This window comes from Girardinichthys multiradiatus, chromosome 17, assembly GCF_021462225.1.
Source record: "Girardinichthys multiradiatus isolate DD_20200921_A chromosome 17, DD_fGirMul_XY1, whole genome shotgun sequence".
NCBI classification, from domain to species: Eukaryota; Metazoa; Chordata; class Actinopteri; order Cyprinodontiformes; family Goodeidae; genus Girardinichthys; species Girardinichthys multiradiatus.
In genome coordinates this window covers 4468681-4489309 of record NC_061809.1, presented here as the reverse complement: position 1 = coordinate 4489309, position 20629 = coordinate 4468681, and the positions used below count along the sequence as shown (strand labels likewise).

At 38.6% G+C, this 20629-nt stretch overlaps 2 protein-coding genes and 1 non-coding gene across 8 annotated transcripts in view; 1 reads left to right on the top strand and 2 right to left on the bottom strand.

Moving 5' to 3' along the window:
• Positions 1-2934: 2934 nt before the first annotated feature.
• ankrd16 (ankyrin repeat domain 16) lies at positions 2935-12585 on the bottom strand. Of its 2 annotated transcripts, none has more exons than XM_047390183.1 (7): positions 12039-12585; positions 9948-10168; positions 9814-9856; positions 6562-6670; positions 5512-5673; positions 3743-3821; positions 2935-3633 (listed from the first exon to the last, which is right to left on the bottom strand). In XM_047390183.1, exons 1-7 carry the CDS (start codon positions 12374-12376, stop codon positions 3455-3457), a joined length of 1131 nt encoding a protein of 376 aa, XP_047246139.1. In that variant the 5' UTR covers positions 12377-12585; the 3' UTR covers positions 2935-3454. The 2 variants fall into 2 exon arrangements, with proteins under 2 accessions (XP_047246139.1, XP_047246140.1); XM_047390184.1 differs by having other exon boundaries at positions 9972-10168.
• On the bottom strand, positions 11856-11943 carry trnay-gua. Its single transcript is given in 2 exon segments — positions 11856-11891; positions 11907-11943. It is a non-coding gene; the product is annotated as a tRNA-Tyr (tRNA).
• A 267-nt stretch (positions 12586-12852) lies between the features above and the next one.
• The window catches only part of glt8d2 (glycosyltransferase 8 domain containing 2), a 29601-nt gene continuing 21824 nt past the window's right edge, over positions 12853-20629 (top strand). For 2 of the 5 annotated variants that reach the window (XM_047390188.1, XM_047390185.1), the window contains exons 1-3: positions 12856-13264; positions 18459-18502; positions 20508-20594. In XM_047390188.1, coding sequence (XP_047246144.1) covers positions 18484-18502; positions 20508-20594 — 106 coding nt within the window. In that variant the 5' untranslated portion in view covers positions 12856-13264; positions 18459-18483. Of the gene's footprint in view, positions 13265-14166; positions 14252-18458; positions 18503-20507; positions 20595-20629 lie in introns of all 5 variants that reach the window. The other 3 variants (XM_047390189.1, XM_047390186.1, XM_047390187.1) reach the window with 3 other exon arrangements.

The window sequence follows — 20629 nt, the reverse complement described above, 5'->3', positions numbered from 1 at the left end:
TGTGTGAAAAACAAATAGGCTTATACACCCTTGTTGCTTCCCCAGAATGTAGGAGAGAAAGTCAGTTGCTGCTAATCAAAAAAAAAAAAAAAAAAGTAAAACAATAAACGGCAAGTGTGATGGAGTTCCAACAGTTTGTTGGGCTAAAGCAGTGTTTCATGTATTATCTAAAAGGTCAGCTGTTTTTATCTATTTACTGAAATCAATGTATTCACGGCTCATAATTCTTTGTAAATAGGGATATCTTTGAGCATCTCGTTGCTAATGCTGCTGTGGCCAGCATAAAATATCAGCTATCAGCTGCTCTGAGTCTTAATTATTGGTATCAGCAATTGAAGAAAACACCTGTCAATCAATCTATAGTGTTAACACAAGGCCAAGCAGGAAAGTCAGTGATGGCCATAGAGAAGCAACTGTTACAGTCAATCAATCTGGAAAGGGTTATGAGGTCAATTCCATAAAATTTGAAGTCTGTAATTCACTTGTAAGACAAATTACCTGGTGGAAACATTTACAATATCTTTAAACCTGTGCAGGGAATATTTATGGGGTCAAAGCCTTTTGAGTCATTTTAAACTTAGTTGTAAAACTTGTATGTCTGCTGTAAACTACTTGGGCTAACTGTCACCCTTTTCTCTGTCCTCCTTCACAAAGATAAGAATTTGCATTGCTTAAAGAAATAGAAAAAAAAAAAAAATAATTGCAATCTCTCAGACTTTACAGGCATCAATTAGCATATTAATTGTTACATTCTATGAAAATAACTGAAAGGTATGAGTTGCTTGGAGTGGTTGCCAGGAGGAAGTCTCTTCTCTCTAAATGAATATAGCAGCACAACATAGATTTGCAAAGTGCCATCTAAATATGAGCCGAAAGCCTTGATGAGCAATGTCTCCTGAACACTTGTAGAGTGTTCAGCCATAATGCAAACAGCACAACCCCTCCAACCAACAATTGAGCGCAGTGCAATAAAACCTTTGATTGTGCTTTTTTGTTGGCAACAGAACCTTAGAGTCTGACAGTCAGTAAGTACTGTAGAGTAAAATGTGAGGATAAAGTCTGGCCACTAAAGCCTAACCTTGACTAGGTTTTTAAGAGGGAAATTATTCTTAACACAAACGCAAGTCTACAAGAGAGTGGCTGAAAAAGATGAGTCAATGTGTTGCAATCTCCCAGTCAAATTCCAGATCTTGACCTTTTTTAAAAGCTGAGATGGATCATTAAAAGAGCTGTGCAGAAACATTTCTGCAAAATTGAATGATCTGAACTAAAATTGGAAAAAAAGTGGGCCAAAATGATAGTAAATGTAAATAATAACAGCAGACAGAAAACAATTACTGAAAGTTCAATAAGCTGTCAATCATTAGGAGTACTTAGTGTTTAACTTTTTTCCACTTTGGCTTCATCTATGTGAGATTATTAAAAACTGTGTAGAATCAGATTTTTGAAAATTTTAGATTAAAGACATTGAGAAACTGTATGGGATTAGATTATTATGTCCTGATATGTAAAACTCAAAGTGATAGAGGAGGCACTGTTTTTTTACAAAACCGGTAACATTTTTAGAGTTCTTTAAATAAATCAATACAATCCACAGAAGTTTTTACTGCATCTCAACAGAGAATGAAAGCTATACCAAGGAGTTAGGACTGATGATAAAATAGGGTTTAGCTACACTTCCTGTGTACCTAAACCACATTCAGGGTTGACACACCTGTAAAGCAAACAACCACGATAATGTTTATGTTAGTCACAGCTCTTACGTTTGCTTGCAGAGGACTACTGACAGAGTGGCATCCATATAGATTGATTTCCCCTGAATTTACACTTTGTAGATCCACATTTTGCTGTAAAACACAGGGTTCTCACCAGGAATTTTAATGAGCGTAGTGGGGGACCCACCCTTAGAAGTTGAGATGGTTTTAGAAAGCTTTACCGTTAGCGGTCGCACATGGTAAAAAGAAGAGAGAACAGACTCAGTGCATGAACTGAGTCTGTTAAAAACCACACAGAGGGAGCCCAGATGTCAGTCAAAGGGACGATACGCTCATTAAAAATGAGCTTATTGGCCTAAGTTTCAGCTTAGCGGCCTGCTACGCTGAAATGTGCTGGTGAGAACCCTGAATACAGCTGCAGGTCTTTTTAGGTATGTCTCTTTTATCTGAACCATTCCATGGTAGCTCTCGCTGTAGGTTTCAAACGTTGTTCTAATACAAGGTGAACCTCCACCCCAGTCTTTTGGTACCTCGAATAGGTTGTCTTCCAGAATTGCCCTGTATTTAGCTCCATCTGTCTTTCCATTAACTTTGACCAGCTTCCTTGTCCTTGCTGAAGAAAAGTATGCCTACATCATTATACACCCACCAGCATGTTTTATGGTGGCAATGGTGTGTTTAGGTTGATGGTAAGTGCTGATGTTCCACCACAGCTGTAGTGTTCGGGACAAAAGGTTCACCTAAGATCTCAGATTCACATTTGCTATGTCTCCTTCATAGCTCTTTTCATGTTTTTTTGGCCATTCTTCCATAAAGAGCAGCTCTGCCTGTTGGCTGGTTCTCTGATTAACGTTTCTCCTTGTCCTGCCTGCCAGTTTTGGTATGTTTGCAGTTTTGCCATACTCTTTCCATTTTTAGTTTGAACAGAGCTCCGTGAGATGCTCAGCGATTTGGATGTCGTTTTCCAACCTAACTCTGCTTTAAACTTCTCCACAACTTTCTCCCTGACCTGTCTGATGTGTTCCCTGGTCTTCATGATGCTGTTTGCTTTATAATATTCTCTAAAAAACCTACTGAGCATCTTCACAGAATGGCTGCCTTGATACTCAGATGAAATTACACACAGATGCTCTGCATTTACTAATTATGTGACTTCTACAGGTAATTTGTTTCACAGGACTTTATTTAGGGTATAAGAGTAAGGGGGCTGAATAAGAAATACATGCCACATTTCTTATGTTTATTTGCAAAACATCTTGAAATTATTTTCCTTCCACTTCACCATTATTTACGCCTTTGTGTTGGCTTGAAACATGGAAACTCAATAAAATACATTTAAGTTTATGGAGGTTTATTGTTGTAACATGACAAAATGTGTGAAAGTTCCAGGTGTATTAATACTTTTACAAAGTATTTTTCACCCAGTGAATGAAAACAAACTGTAGCTTTTGCTTTTTTAATTAAAGATATATTAAACACATTTTTACAAAAAGTCCCCACAGCCATCTGGCAGAAAAAAAAACTCATAACAAATATCACATTTCTGCTTTCCAAGGAACTGCACAGGCAAAGTAGGAGGTAATGATATCAGCAAAATGCTGTCAGATAACGGAGGCGAGTTTATCTTTAGCATGCTGAGACTGAACTAGATCACACAGCATCTAAAATTGTTTTAGATTAGCTTCCCTCTCTAAAGTCAAAGTGACTATGGAGAACCATTTGTGAATGTATGTTTGTTCTCACAATGATCCTCTGTCTGATGTTTTGGGCATGCCACACTCAAACATTCGCACCACGTCCTGCTTCATTGCCAGCTGTCGTGCTGTTGTACCAGATGCGTCCTGGGAATCTTCGAGCCCAAGCAGCAGGAGGGTCCTGACTGCTTCTGCTTGCTGCCCAATGCAAGCCATGTGGAGAGCTTACAGGGGAGAGAATGAGAGCACATGGGGTAAAAGTGATCCTTCATCTCTAAAATAAATGTTAGTCAAATTCAAATGACAACATATTAAGTCTGATACACTGCTTACCAGTGCGTCCTTTTTTGTCCCAAGCATGAAGATCTGCTCCAAGTTCCACCAATGTTTTTATTATGGCAACGTGGCCCTCCTTAAAAACACACAGCGATATTATTTTCAGACTGTAGTATTACTGCCCCAAAATCACCTGGTCTGTGCTAGGCTTTTTTCAAGCTTTGGATAAATTTTTAAAGCATTTCTTCAAGTCACAGGCTCACAGTTTTTAAAGGGATTCTGTTGAGAGGTTATAAGCAGTCAGCATCCTACCTGCTATTGATCCCAGAGATTTTGGCTAACAATAGCGGATTTCTATTATCCTTAAAAAAGAACTTTAATTTTATAAATTTAATAGCAGGCCATGCACAAATGCCATGTTTGCATTAGATAATTATTTTCATGGAAATCTGTGGCTCTTTTGAAATAACAATGAGCTGGCCTGTGACCTCTAACCTTCTAATGTCAAACATGCAACAAGGAACATCTTAAACCGTAAACATTTGTCATAGTACTGAAAACTATTTTAAAGTCTTGCCTTAAATGTTCTATTGGGATTTATGTCTGGACTTTGACTGATCCATTCTGACACAACAATATGCTTTGACCTAAGCCATTCTATTATAGCTCAGGCTATATATTTAGGGTTGTTGCCCTGCTGGAAGATTAACTCCAGCAGAGTCAATGCAAGGTCCTCACATATAGTAAGACAAGAGAGTGTGTGTGTGTATGTTACTGGGGAATTCCACTACTGACACTTAAGAAAACTGAGATTTGACATGACTTCTGGATTAGGATCAAAATAGAGGAGGTTAGTGTTTAGTTCATGTTAAAATTACACGAGATAAAAAAAATACAGCTGCTTTTCATGGATACATTATTAGTTGAAGTTAGAGATGCACCAATCAATTAGCCAGGGATTGGAGTTGAGCATTTTACCCCCGATAACCCCCATCTGTGATTGGCTAGTTCAATTGCTGGAAAAATCTGGATTGGTTTCCTATGCATTAAATATATAAAATATAAGGCATTTCACACTATTAGATTATATTTTAATGAACCAACAAACAGCAGATCCTATGCACTTTATTTTGAGTTTGGTAAAATTCAGATAAGGTTTTGTGGCAAGCTTTATAAGCCATTAAAAAGATGGTTAACTCGATTTAGAAGTCAGTTAAAAAAAGGTCCCTAACAGGATGTCCGCAGAAACAGTGAATAAGACCATGTAGTGAGCAGGTTAAAATGTAGGCATACTGCTGTGAATTCAGAGGGATCAGGTTTAAATGTTTTAAAAACCTCTTTTATGTTTCTATTATGTCATAGACTCACCTTTAAATGGAGTTCCAAATTGCATTCACACATAGCAACACAACGGTACTATGAGGAAGTAAGAAACCAACTGTGTTCAGCCAATGAACAAAGCTCATTCACTGCTCATTTACAGCATCTACATCCTAAAGCAGAAGTTATTATGCTAAATACACTGTCCACATCTCCATCTAATGCTGGGAAAAATGCTAGTCTTTGTTTTTTTGTGTTTGTTCTGAAATCTATAGCCTGTCATTGACTCAGCCTTGCAAAAATAAACAAGGAAAACACCAGCAGGGGGTTATGTCTCTGAGTAAATGCACTGCTGTGAGTGCTGAGGTTCTTTTCTGCTTGACATGCTTTCAGTGCCAATTTATCAGTTTTAAACACATTCTCAACATTTCACAGTCATTTTTTCTATAAATTCCTACTCAACTGCTAAAGTGCAAGAACCTCATATTATTTAGTGCAGGTCTAACCTTTGCAGCATAATGCAGGGCAGTGAGTTGGATGTCAGTGCCTCTCTGGTTTATGTCCACACCCAGGTCCAGCACCAGAAAACGAAGGGCCTCCTCCTGCCCAGTGACAGCCACCTGGTGCACTGGTTTGGCCCCGAGTACATCAGCTGCCACTGGAGATGCCTGCAATCACAGGTCAGGGCAAACGGAGATATAACAATTAGCGGTGTAACAATATAAAGAAACAATATTTATTGTCAAAGAAAATTCTTGAATTCAGAATGAAGTCAGAATTCAGACATGAAAACATCTCTTAGATGTTTATACATCTGCTTGAGACACTTGGCATTCTCTGCAGTTCCTTTTTTAACAGTTGATGTCGCTGCAGACAAAATCTGCCTGCATTCAACAATTTGGAAAAGGCTCAAACTCCAACTACACAGTTTGATCTCATAAAAGTTACTTTTTGGCGTTTATTTAAAGTGTATGCAACTTTTTGCAATAAATGTTTCCTCTGTGTTTTCATTCAACCATTCACGTGCTGGCAAAAATGACGAGACTCTACCTTCCTACTTGGTGAGCATCACTCTCGCTATGCACAGAAATATTACAAAAATGGGTATGTGCACGACTGGACAAAACGACAGCACACACCCCTTCCTGAGAGTGTGTGTGTTGAAGTTCTTGTTGCGAAAAGCCGTTTATGAGAACAGGCCTTAGAGTGGACCGAGTCACGACTGAAGAGGTGAGCTGAAACAGCTGGGAGCCTCAACCAAACAGAGCTTGGCAAAGAAACACGTTGTTCAGCCGATAACACTAGTCTCTTGTGAAAGAGCAGCCAATGAATATTCACTGACATAGCGTTATATCCCAAAAATGTCACCACTTTCCATTTAATTGGTTTTAAATTGCTACAAAAACCTAAAACCCTCTTCTAGCCTTCCCCCACAATAAGGATTTCTTGACTTTTTGACAAAATCACTGTGAAATGGCATCTGTTTACAACAGGTAAAGGAACCAGTACTAATAATATTTAGGCAGATTCTTCTGTCCTTTAACACTTTGATCCACCTGGTGTTTTTCTAAAAGCAGCTTGGCCACAGGGAGGTGTCCATTCCTGACAGCATCCATGAAAGGCGTGACTCCACAGCTGTCAGTGCTGTTTGGGGTGTAGCCACACCTGGAAGAGAAGCAGTAGAGTCAAACCTCAGTCAGACCAGGTTTGTAGCTCATAGTCTCCCTGCATTGATATCCCAGGTTGTTACTGCAGTTACAACTTTCACAGATCTTCAGAATAACTATCACAACTATTAACAATGAATTATTTAGTTTATAATATGTAAAATATAAAGTAATGAGGCAATGTTTTGCAAAAGTATTCACACCTCTTGAAATGTTCTTAATATTACAATCCCAAACTTTTGTGTTTTATTGGGATTTCATGTGATAGACCAACACAAAGCACTGCCCAATTGTTCTGTGGAAAGAAAGTGATACATAGTTGATACATACAATACAGACCAAAAATTTGGACACACCTTCTCATTCAAAGAGTTTTCTTTATTTTCATGACTATGAATATTGTAGCTTCACACTGAAGGTATCAAAACTATTAATTAACACGTGGAATTATATACTGAACAAAAAAGTGTGAAACAACTGAACATACTGTATGTCTTATATTATAGGTTCTTCAAAGTAGCCACCTTTTGCTTTGATTACTGCTCTGCACTCTTGGCATTCTGTTGATGAGCTTCAAGAGGTAGTCACCTGAAATGGTTTTCACTTCACAGGTGTGCCCTGTCAGGTTTAATAAGTGGGATTTCAAGCCTTATAAATGGGGCTGGGACCATAAGTTGTGTTGTGCAGGGGGTGGATACAGTACACAGCTGATAGTCCTACTGAATAGACTGTTAGAATTTGTATTATGGCAAGAAAAAAGCAGCTAAGTAAAGAAAAACGAGTGGCCATCATTACTTTAAGAAATGAAGGTCAGTCAGTCTGAACAATTGGGAAAACTTTGAAAGTGTCCCCAAGTGCAGTCGCAAAAACCATCAAGCGCTACAAAGAAACTGGCTCATATGAGGACCGCCCCAGGAAAGGAAAACCAAGATTCACCTCTGCTTCGGACGATAAGTTCATCCGAGTCACCAGCCTCAGAAATTGCAGGTTAACAGCAGCTCAGATTAGAGAACAGGTCAATGCCACACAGAGTTCTAGCAGCAGACACATCTCTAGAACAACTGTTAAGAGGAGACTGTGTGAATCAGGCCTTCATGGTAAATAGCTGCTAGGAAACCACTGCTGAGGACAGGCAACAAGCAGAAGAGACTTGTTTGGGCTAAAGAACACAAGGAATGGACATTAGACCAGTGGAAATCTGTGCTTTGGTCTGATGAGTCCAAGTTTGAGATCTTTGGTTCCAACCACCGTGTCTTTTTGCGGCACAAAAGAGGTGAACGGATGGACTCTACATGCCTGGTTCCCACCGTGAAGCATGGAGGAGGAGGTGTGATGGTGTGGGGGTGCTTTGCTGGTGACACTGTTGGGGATTTATTCAAAATTGAAGGCATACTGAACCAGCATGGCTACCACAGCATCTTGCAGCGGCATGCTATTCCATCCGGTTTGCGTTTAGTTGGACCATCATTTATTTTTCAACAGGACAATGACCCCAAACATACCTCCAGGCTGTCTAAGGGCTATTTGACCAAGAAGAAGAGTGATGGGGTGCTGCGCCAGATGACCTGGCCTCCACAGTCACCGGACCTGAACCCAATCGAGATGGTTTGGGGTGAGCTGGACTGCAGAGTGAAGGCAAAAGGGCCAACAAGTGCTAAGCATCTCTGGGAACTCCTTCAAGACTGTTGGAAAACCATTTCAGGTGACTACCTCTTGAAGCTCATCAACAGAATGCCAAGAGTGTGTGGAGCAGTAATCAAAGCAAAAGGTGGCTACTTTGAAGAACCTAGAATATAAGACATATTTTCAGTTGTTTCACACTTTTTGGTTCAGTATATAATTCCACATGTGTTAATTCATAGTTTTGATGCCTTCAGTGTGAAGCTACAATATTCATTGTCATGAAAATAAAGAAAACTCTTTGAATGAGAAGGTGTGTCCAAACATTTGGTCTGTACTGTACATGAATAGTTCAGGCTGATATGCAGTGTTAACTTTCTGCTAGAAAGCAGAAAGTAGATATGGGTCAAAAGGTTCAATTTTCACCAGCTGAAACAAGTCCATTGCCTGATAGCATTCTTTAAAGAAACTAATTTATCTCATGAGGAACACAAAAGGTTAAAAAAGTAATGAGTGGATAAAGTGTATTACTTCTCACACCGATCAAGTTTAGAGAAGGGAGTCTCTATACTAATACACCAAAAACTTTATTTTGCACACACATTGATACACGGAGGCACTGTGTAATGTCGCACCTAATGGACCAGCAATCTGATTCTAAAACCCCCTTATCTAAAATTAGTACAATGGTTAAATATCAAACCATAGAAGCAAACCTTGTGGACATGTGAAGGAAATTTAAAAAAAGCAGGGATTCTACTTCCTATTGAAGTAGACACACATCATGTTCAAAGATTGATTATCTTTTCTCCCCTACAGTAAAGGTATACAGGTTAGTAGATATTGAGATCTTACCCATCATTATTTCTGACCATGCACCTATTCATTAAAGTGGGACATAGACCACAGACCAACATTCAAATAATGGAGACTTACAGTGTTCCTCCTTAATGATTAAGAATTTACCTCCTTTATTACAACTGACGTAAAGAGTTATCTAGAAATGAACAATTTGCCTGAAACGTCTTTTCTTATACTGTGGGGCTGTGCCAAAGCATACATTAGGGGGCTGTATTATCTCATTATCCGAAACATGGTACTGTTTGATTTTACGTAAAACGGTACTTGGTAGTACTGACAATATACAGTCGGTACCTATAAAATTACTGAATTTGGTACTCATCCTGGAGTGGATGTTTTTTTCTGTTTTGTTTTATTATGTTCCCTGTAACTTCAGTATAATGTGTAAAAGATTATATGCAGCTGAAATACAAACAATAATGTAAAATGCATATATTGTTTGTTAGCAAATACTAAAAAAAAAAAAAAATCAAAAAAGTTTAAATTTTTGTCTCATCTAACAAGATCACCTACTTCCAAATGTTTGTTGAGTTCTCTTTGATTGTGCCATGACTACTTTTGCAAGACTCAGGGTTTGCACAGTACCACTGACAAAACCTTCCCAAGCCACATGATTTGTTTAAAAAGGTGCAGCACCTTAACACAGCATTTCAACCTTACCTCTCCAGCAAGATGCTAACAACCTCCTCACAGCCGTGCATTGCTGGATTGAGAACAGACAAGATAATAATGCTGTGTTTAGTCATCATATCAAGTTTCCACAGGATGAATATGCTGATACAAGAATGCATCACCTGCAGAGTGCAGCGGTGTTCTACCTGTATTACTCTTAGTCCTCCAAATGTCCGGTGCAGCATGAAGCAGGTGGTCCACGACCAGAGGATGGCCCTCCCTGCAGGCAATGTGGAAGGAGTTCCACCCATCCTTGTTTCTCAGCGTGGGGTCTGCGCCATGGGACAGCAGCTTCTGGATCACATCAAGGTTCTTTCGAGTGCACGCCATCATGAGAGGAGTCCTATGAGAGAAGACCGAAACCTGGTCTAATGAAAGTAAAGTACTGAAGCTGGTAGTCACGTGTTTACAAAGTGGCACACAGCACTTTTTAAAATAGTTTTGATATTTGTAATACTATACAATACAATAATCTAAAATAACTGTTACCTAAACATACATTAAAAATGGTAAATTCTACACCAAAAAGACCGATGTCTTTCTCTGTGGAATCTACAAGTTCTCCTTTTCTTCTACAGGGACAGGGAAGTTGGTCAGAGCTTTTGGAGTTTATTTATTCATTGGATGAAGTGAAATACTAGGCAATCCGAGAAAAAAAAATGTTAGAGACTTCTGAAGTTTCAAAAATGGGACTGAGGTTCACCCTTCAGCAGGATCCTACACATACAGCCAGACTACAACAAAGTGATTCTGGTCAAAGCATATTCTCATGTTCAAATAGTTTGGCAAAGCACTGCTGGTGTGAGTGAACTGTTATTTGTCTAATTGACAACCTGTCCTGGGTATACTCCACCTCTTTCACATTTAAGAGATCAGTGGGCATCTAAAACCAAGATAAACATATTTAATCAACAGCTGAAAACTAGACTAAACTCAATTTAAAAAGTCAATATGATAAAAAATGACTGAGATTTCTCATAAAAAACACAAAATATTCTAAGGAGATTAAATCCATCCAGTTCTAATTTGAGATGAGTGGAAATCTGCCAACCATACTGTTCAATGTCTTTTCCCCCAATAATCTAATTAAAAGGTTAAATATTTTTTTAATAAATACAGTAAGTGTTAATATTTTCCTGCTCTCCTCAAATAGAATCAGGACAACAGAATGCAGAGAAAGTGACAGCATCTCAGCAGACTATTTCAGCCGTAGCAAAATGAATAGAGAGCAGCAAAGCAAATGCCACTGGATAGAAACAGTGGGTGAAAAGCATTACCTGTCACTGCTGTTGTTAACAAGGATTTTGTTTTTATGATTGAGAGACTAAATAAGAAGTTTAGAATAACAAAGAAAATGAAAATAAACTGTTATAATTGTTTTTGCACTGGAATGTTACATTTTCAGTTTCTGACACGTTTATGTTATTTATAAAGTTTATTACTTATTTACTAAATTTAAATCCTTTATAAAATGAAGTGTGTTTTCACTAGACATGCTTGGACGCTTCATCTTTAAAATATTCAACAGCAACATGGAATGTAGAAAAACCATGTTTAAATGTATTAATTTACTGATTAGCTCAAATTGATCCCGATTGTTTTTGTTTTGGAAACAAAGCTAAATGCTGATCTGAATTTCAGATTTTTGCATTGACTACATACTTTAATGAAGAATGTAGAGAGTATATTTTATACAATCCATATCTTATTTAGAAGGTTTGGTTTTGAACCTATATTGAAAAGCAAATAAAGTTAGTGTATTAGTTTATATTTGTCACTGTGAATTGAAATATATGTAACTAAATTACCTTCAATTCAAGGATTACCTTCAAATCTAAGTTAAAACACAGACATTCCTTTAGACGTTATTGAACAAGAATGCTTTTAAAACCTGAGTGGAAAACTGTAAAATCTTCAGCTCTATTCACTTAATCTATTATAAAATATATCCTGATATATCCGTGTTAAAATCAATATTAACAAGTATGTATTAAATACATCTATCTAAATAGACAAAGGAAAAAAGTCTCTCCTTCGAGCCGGATTCGAACCAGCGACCTAAGGATTTCAGCTGCAAACCACTACAGTCCTCCGCTCTACCAACTGAGCTATCGAAGGGAGCTACGTCCATAATGACGACATTATGATTTTTCTCCCGGAACCGGAATACTACGTCATTATGTTACGCACGTTCATTTCCAGACGCTGCTTACCAGTCTGCCTTCTTCAGGCTGTCAACGTTAGCTCCTTCCTGGAGCAGGTAGCTGACACACTCTTCATGACCCATGGAGGCAGCCTCATGCAGCGGTCTCTTATAGTCGTTATTGTACACTTCCACATCTGCGCCAAGTTGCTTTATTAGGAACTCCATAACGTCCAAGTGTCCGTGTCTTGCAGCGTAGTGCAACAGAGTGTCTCCTGAGCGTCCGAAGTGTTTGCTGCTGAGAGAAGCAGCGGCTGCAGAGCTCCATGATGTGACGTGTTTCTGCAGACAGATCAGTCGTCCCTCCTGAGTTAGCTTCACAAGCAGTTTTAAACCACTTTCATCCATGCTCTCTTATCAGTCAGTAGTAACTAAACCCAGAGACATGTCGGGATAAGTTTTTACTTACAGGGGCTTTCTCAGAGGCTGGAAAATGTGATGGCCGAACAAAGATGCTTACGGAGACATCAATCTAATCTTTCGCCCTTTCTAACTTCCAATGGAATAATCGTTTAAGGTAAAAAAGAGAAATTCAGTTATAACAACTTAATCGGAAATCTTATTTTAGAAAATGTAGATTGTTTTTTTTTTTTTTTTTTTTGCAATCGCCCAACAAATTCCAGCACCTTAGAAAAAAAACGAACAAATTATTACAGAAATATATCACAAATTAAACCGCTGAACAACTGTTGAAAAATAAAGAGCCTATAAAATAAAATGTAAAAAAGGAAGTCCAGATCTTACAAAACAGCGTATCTGCATGCAAGGAACATCAGATAATAGGGCTAATCATTTGTCGTCCTTTAAACCAGAACTAAACACTAAGAACTGTGGGAAATGTAGTTTTGAAATTGCAACGTATAATTCTTTGCTCACTGATTAAAACAAACAAAAACAAAAAAACAGTCTAATTTGTATGTCCTGTTAAGAAAATATCGCTTTTGTTTGTGGGCTTAATTCCTTCTTCATCATTGTGGCTGAAGAGGTCAACCGTCTGTTGGCAAAGCAAAGAGCGACAATCCAGCCTTGTCTGGCGCAGGGAGCGGTTAGTTAAAGGCGCTGGTGAACAAGAGGCGTTACAGGCGGAGAGAAAAGGTAGGGGAAAAAAGAAGTGAAGAAAGCTACAAGAAGAAGAAAAAGGGGGCTTATTTTAAGAGCTATTCTCTGAAGTTGTACAACATGAACTGTGAAATCCTGGAATGAGACTGAACATAGTCAACATCTCTTTTATTTCTGGTGAGTATAGATTATTTCAGAAAGGCTATTCAACTTGTTTAGAATGTGTCTAACTACACAATGTCTTGGAAAAGTATTCACATCCCTTATATTTCCTCACATTTTGTTAAGTTACATCCACAAATTTTAGTGTATTTTATTGGGATTTAATGTTATTCACAATATTGCAGAATTGTGAAGTGTAAAGGAAAATGATACGTTTTTTTCTTTCTTTTTTTAAATTAAAACGTGCAGCATGGTTTGTAGAATCACCTTTTGCTCTATCAGAGACTGAAACGTTTGCTCATTTGTAGAAGCCATACATGAAATTGAAGTAATTTGACGGATGTGTATTTGTTCAGGTTTAGAAATGTTTTCTTATTGTTTGTTTATCAATATGTAAGCTAGCTAAATATGGACGGAGATTTTATAACTGTTTATATTAACCCACCTGCTGGAGTGCTGGGTGTATTTTTTTGTTGACCGCTAAATATTGAGATCGCTGCAATTAATGTTTATTATATTTTGGACCCGTTTTTCTAAGTTGTTTATTTTTCTTTAATTTGTTAAGTTTATTAAGTTATGAAAGGCATTTTTCGATCTCAGCGGATCTTTTTTTAAAGAACGCGTTGGACAAGCTTCTCAGTGGGTTTTTTTTTGTCTCCTGAAGTTGCTGCAACACAATTCTTCTTTGCAAAATAGCTCAAGCACAGTCATATGAGATAGAGAGTGTCACTTAATGGCTATTTTAAAACTTTGCCTCAAATTCTGGCTCAGAGCTTATCTGTTTTGATGTGTTTCTCTCAGATGAAGCCACTAAAGGAGCTACTGCTGCCATTCACCCCTTAACTGTTTGTTTAACATAGAAAGTACTCCTGGATCAATGTGTCTGTGTTATTTTGTGTGTCTGCTCAAACCCCCAGTCAGCCATTCACACTGAGCCTGGTTCTGCTGGAGGTTTCTTCCTGTTAAAGGGGAGTTTTCCTTTCGACTGCCGCTACATGCACGGTCAGTATGAGGGATTGCTGCAATGTCAATGACACAATGCCAGCAACTAACCACTGTTGCTACATACTCATGCAGGAGGAGTGAATGCTGCAAGTCACTGACTCAATGCAATGTATTGGGTTTCCTTAGATAGAAAATATTTTAACCAGCTTGGATAATAAACTCAACTTGACTACATTGTTTGATAACTAGGATCTATTGGAATGCATGTACCTGACTTGGAATCTATTTGTATGATTTGACTGAATTGGCCTTTTTTTGTTAAGTGCCTTGAGATGATGTGTTGTTAATAGGTACTAAATAAATAAACTGAACTGATTTGAAATTAAAGCTGATAGGCATTGTTAGAGATCATCCACAGGTGGCGTTTTGCATGTAAGTAAAAAATGTCAATTTTTGTTAATCTGACCGTCTTCTTCCACATGTTTGCTCTGTCGCCTTCATGGCTTGAGGCAAACTGCAAACAGGCCTCCTTATGGCTGATTATGGATTAAATGGAACTCTGTGAGATATTCAAAACCTTTGTTTTATAATCTAGCCCTGCTTTAAACTTCTGCACAACCTTCAACCTCACCTGTGTCTGCCGTGTTCGTTTGTCTTCATGATTCTGCTTGTTTTTTTACTAATGTTCTCTAACAAACCTCTGAGGCCCTCACAGAACAGCTCCATTTTCACTGAGATTAAATTACACACAGGTGGACTGTTTGCTAACTAGTTGACTTCTGAAGGCAACTGGTTGCACTGAATAAATTCTTTAAAAACCATGTATAATTTTCCTGTCCACTTTCCAGTTATGCACTACTTTGTTTTAGTCCATCACGTGAAATTCCAATGAAATGGCATATACTAATTTTCTAATTAGGTGACTTCTGGAAATTTGTTCCACTAGATTTCATTTAGGGTATCAGAGTAAAATGGAAAGGGCTGCACGGTGGCACAATTGCCTTGCAGCAAGAAAGTTCTGAGTTCAAATACCCACCTTGGATCAAAGCAATGGGAGAAAAATCTGCATGGAGTTTACAGCATGCAAACTCCATGCAGATTTTTCTCCCATTGCTTTGTTTCCTTTCACTTCACAATTATGCAGCACTTTGTGTTAGAATACAACATAAAATCCCAATGAAATACACTGATGTTTGCGAGTGGGACAATGAATGGGTCAAAATGTAAAAATGTTGAAGAGGTACAGGGGTTGGACAAAAAAACTGAAACACCTGTCATTTTAGCGTGGGAGGTTTTATGGCTAAATTGGACCAGCCTGGTAGCCAGTCTTCATTGATTGCACATTGCACCAGTAAGAGCAGAGTGTGAAGGTTCAATTAGCAGGGTAAGAGCACAGTTTTGCTCAAAATATTGAAATGCACACAACATTATGGGTGACATACCAGAGTTCAAAAGAAGACAAATTGTTGGTGCACGTCTTGCTGGCGCATCTGTGACCAAGACAGCAAGTCTTTGTGATCTATCAAGAGCCACGGTATCCAAGGTAATGTCAGCATACCACCAAGAAGGACGAACCACATCCAACAGGATTAACTGTGGACGCAAGAGGAAGCTGTCTGAAAGGGATGTTCGGGTGCTAACCTGGATTGTATCCAAAAAACATAAAACCACGGCTGCCCAAATCACGGCAGAATTAAATGTGCACCTCAACTCTCCTGTTTCCACCACAACTGTCTGTCGGTAGCTCCAGAGGGGCAATGTACACGGCCGGGCTTCTATAGCCAAACCTTTAGTCACTCATGCCAATGCCAAACGTCGGTCTCAATGGTGCAAGGAGCGCAAATCTTGGGCTGTGGACAATGTGAAAAATGTATTGTTCTCTGATGAGTCCACCTTTACTGTTTTCCCCACAACCGGGAGAGTTACGGTGTGGAGAAGCCCCAAAGAAGCGTACCACCCAGACTGTTGCATGCCCAGAGTGAAGCATGGGGGTGGATCAGTGTTGGTTTGGGGTGCCATATCATGGCATTCTCTTGGCCCAATACTTGTGCTAGATGGGTGCGTCACTGCCAAGGACTACCGAACCATTCTTGAGGACCATGTGCATCCAATGGTTCAAACATTGTATCCTGAAGGCGGTGCTGTGTATCAGGATGACAATGCACCAATACACACAGCAAGACTGGTGAAAGATTGGTTTGATGAACATGAAAGTGAAGTTGAACATCTCCCATGGCCTGCACAGTCACCAGATCTAAATATTATTGAGCCACTTTGGGGTGTTTTGGAGGAGCGAGTCAGGAAACATTTTCCTCCACCAGTATCACGTAGTGACCTGGCCACTATCCTGCAAGAAGAATGGCTTAAAATCCCTCTGACCACTGTGCAGGACTTGTATATGTCATTCCCAAGACGAATTGATGCTGTATTGGCCACAAAAGGAGGCCCTACACCATGCTAATAAATTATTGTGGTCTAAAACCAGATGTTTCAGTTTCATTGTCCAACCCCTGTACTTGCGCAAGGCACTGGAAACTGTATTGTGCTTCAGAATAAAGATTTCAACTCATCACATGGGAGAGGTGCGTGTACTCTGGTAAAATGCCAACAGCATGACTGGTTTTAAAGTAAGGGGCATTATTTTTGAAGAAATATTTTTGTTATTTTTAGACATTATTTTTAGAATAATCTGGTCTAAATACATATGATGGGTGAAGGACTGGAGTTCACTGTAATTCAGAATGTCCAGAGTGGATTACTAATTGTTAAAATCTAGAACAGACATGGTACATGAAGTGGGTATTTTCTTCTAGAGGATGTGTGTCTGCAGCCAAAAGGTTCCAGATGTATGGAAGTTCTCCAAAGAATGCCAAACAAGCCCGAAACAAATGCACTTTATGAAGCAGGCATCTTGTTTTATTTCAGCTGACATTTAGGTTGAATCACCACTTTCATAAAAACCCTCTGCAAACTTAAAGCAGATACAGGAGGAGGAATGTGTTTTCACCTTTTGTGGTTTCACCACCTCATATTGTAACCAGTTACTATGAAGGGTAACACAGAAGCAACAGAAACTGTGAGAAAAAAAAAGGATTTTAAAGATTATTATTATTATCATTAATTGAAATCAGTGTTTGTATAGGGTTTGTATAGCATTTATATATGACTTAGAGGGCTGGAATGCAAACAGATTCATTCAGTCAAGCCTGGCACCAGGAAGGAAGAAAGGAAGCTTTGGGGAAAAAAAGGAGCCACATGTGCTGGCCAGTTTCTCTTGGCTTTGGACGTCCATAAATTTACTGCAGGTCACATCACAGGCACAGTTTGTCAGAGTCATAAGGTAATTATTCACAAAATGGGAGAAATCTACAGTATAGTGTGAAAAAGGAACTGAACCCCATTATCAATTTCTTCTGTTTTGCCTTTATTGTTACACAAATGTCATCAAATTCATTTTAATATAACCTGAGTAAAAACAAAAAGTGGTTTTCAAATGATTATTTTATTGCATTTTAAAGCAATCTGACCCTTTGAGAAAAAGTATTAAAACCATAAACATAAATGTAAATGGTCAAATATAAATGATTGTGCCACCTTTGGCATCCAGAACTGCCATGCATTTTGGGTAACTGGTAATGTGTCTTTAACATCGTTGTGGAGGAATTTTGGTCCACACTGTACAGAGCAGAAAAGTAGTCCAGGTCCTAAAGCAGCAAAGCCACCTCAGACCATCATACTACCACTTTAACTGTGTTTAACTGTGAATCTAATGTTTTTTTCTGAAATGGTGTGTTAGCTCCACTTTTCTCTTGTCAGTTTATAAAACATTTTCCAACTGTCAAAAAAAGTTGTTTTTTTTGACAAATTTGAGATGGTTTTTGTATTCCTTTTGCTTAGCATTAGATTTGTCCTTAGAATTCTCACACGGATACCATTTCTTGTTTAGTATCTTTTTTATTGTTGAATCATGAACACTGACTTCATCAGAGGCAAGTGAAGCCTGCAGTGATGTTGATCTTGTTCTGGATTCTTCTATGAACTCCTGATTGAGTTGTTGATGTGCTGTACCAAAGTACCCTATTCAATAATCTGTAAATTGTTCCTTTTTGATTTTTTTTTTCTTTTTTCAGCACAGTATTTGTCTTTGTGGGACTTTAACTCAAACAAACAAAAGATTACATTGGGTTTCACTTTTATCATTATCCCATTAAAATTTACAAAATAGACAAAACCTTTCTTTCTCTTTCCTTTTGTGTGTTTACAGATGCCACTAGAAGTTAATATTAAATATGCCTCTCCTGAAAAAAAGTAAGTGCTAAGTTAAATACAATTGATACTAAGGGAAAACTGTTATCTAATAGGTCTGTTTGCCTAAGAAAAAGACTAGGTTGCTCTTCATGTACACATGAATTTGAAGGTGAAGTTTAGCAGAACCAGCTGTTGCCAGTTAAGGACCCTTAGTTTTCCTCCAGGGAAGGGAACAGGAACAGCACATGCACTGACTTTGTGAGCAGTGGGGGAGGCTGTGATGAAGTAAGCAGATGATAGAACACTGTAAGGAGTTGTGTTTTATGAGTCTATCCACGCAGAGAAAAGCTATTCGGACTGCACAAAGCTCTGAGAGTACCGCTCCAAAAATACTAAAGTAACCAGATTCAGCACTAAACATTTTTCCTGCCCTTGATTTTCCCAAGATTTATGTTTTGACCAAGTATAGCATTTCTGGTAATAGTTTATAACACTTGCTAGCAAACTGAGAAGCAGGATAAATCGCATGCCTCCAGGTCAGCAGAAGTGAAATCATGCAATACCAAAACTGCTGTGGAATATAAAAATATTTTCATCTGTTCGTTCAAACATTCCACCTAACTTTGGCAGATAAAGCAAAACCTAAAATTTCTTAGTTAGAACTTTAAAAGCTGAGTGAGCCAGTCTAACCCTAACCCATGGTTTGGTAAGAAAGGAGAGAACAATTGCTTTGGATCTAATTCCAGTTTGTGTTGAGTGGCCTGAGTGCCCAAAATCATTTAAAAAGGGTTTGTAACAATATGCATTTCATTTATTTCTGGTAGCAATAGCAAATCCTGGAAGCAATGCATAAAAACAAACCACAGCCTCCTTTACACCAGGTGCTGTAAAGGGAGGCACGGAGTTCATTCTAAATATTTTGGGATTCCATTTCTCTCAGCGTCCCTGGAAAGTCTGTGCCAGGTACTAGAAAGGACAGTTCAACCTGAGAATGGAACCTCAGGTACAAAAGGACTAATGCAGTTTTGATACTGGAATCAGAACTTTGAACGATCCCTTTCCACTCACAAATTTATTCTAAAGTGCATGCATGTAGAAATTCATGTGTTTTGTTAACTTGGAGGAAGTGTATAACAGTGCCACCTTATGGGTCCCTGTGCGAGGTAATTTATAATTATGTAGTTTTCAACTCTTTGTGAAGGTACATTACATCATTGTACAACTGGAGTGACGATAGGCTTTACAATTTCAGTAATAAGTCTAATTCACATCCAGCGGGTTTTAGGCTCTTAAAATTTGCCTTTAAGAGATGACGCTATAACAAAAGGCAAAGCTTTGATCTATGATACAACCCTCACCTATGAGTGGTTTGTAATGACCAAAGAAAGGAGATGGCAAATATGCCCTTCAGCTTTTCCTCGCTTGTTATGTACAATGTTGTAATTTATTTTCAGTGTTTGGGGAGGACTGGCACTACAGAATACAGTATTAGAGTTTTTGTCTGTGCTTTATTTCAATATAAAGGCAGCCGGAATCAGTCATTTTCTACCGCTTCTTGCATAGTGGGTCGCAGGGAAGTTGGTGCCTATCTCCAGCAGTCTATGGGCAGGAGGCAGGGTACACTCTGGACAGATCACTAGTCCATCACAGGGCAACACAAACAACCATGCACACACTCATTCACACACCTAAAGGCAATGTAGAGAGACCAGTTAACCTAACAATCATGTTTTTGGACTGTGGGAGGAAGCTGGAGCACACAGAGAGAACCGACGCACATGGGGAGAACATGCAAACGGCTGGGAGTTGAACCCAGAACCTTCTTGCTGCAAGGCAACAGAGCTACCAACTGCACCACAATGCAGCCCCTGCCAGAATCACTGAAGTGGAATTGAATTGCCAGTTAAATATAATAATTGAGATGAAAGACAAGGTATCTTAGGGTGATACTATTTACAATGAAATAAAAGAATTGTTCACTATTGATTAATGTAACTTTTTGCAACATGATACTGTATATGTTCTTCCAAACAAATGTTGATTGTCAACTTTTTCCATATATCAGTTAACCAGGTTCTTGTTGTGCTACTGGTGCTGTTGGCATGTTTGCTTCTACATAGTTCACTGAAAGCCTCAACTCAACAAAAAAAAGGTATATCAGTCCAGATTTTTAGTTATGTGCTCTAA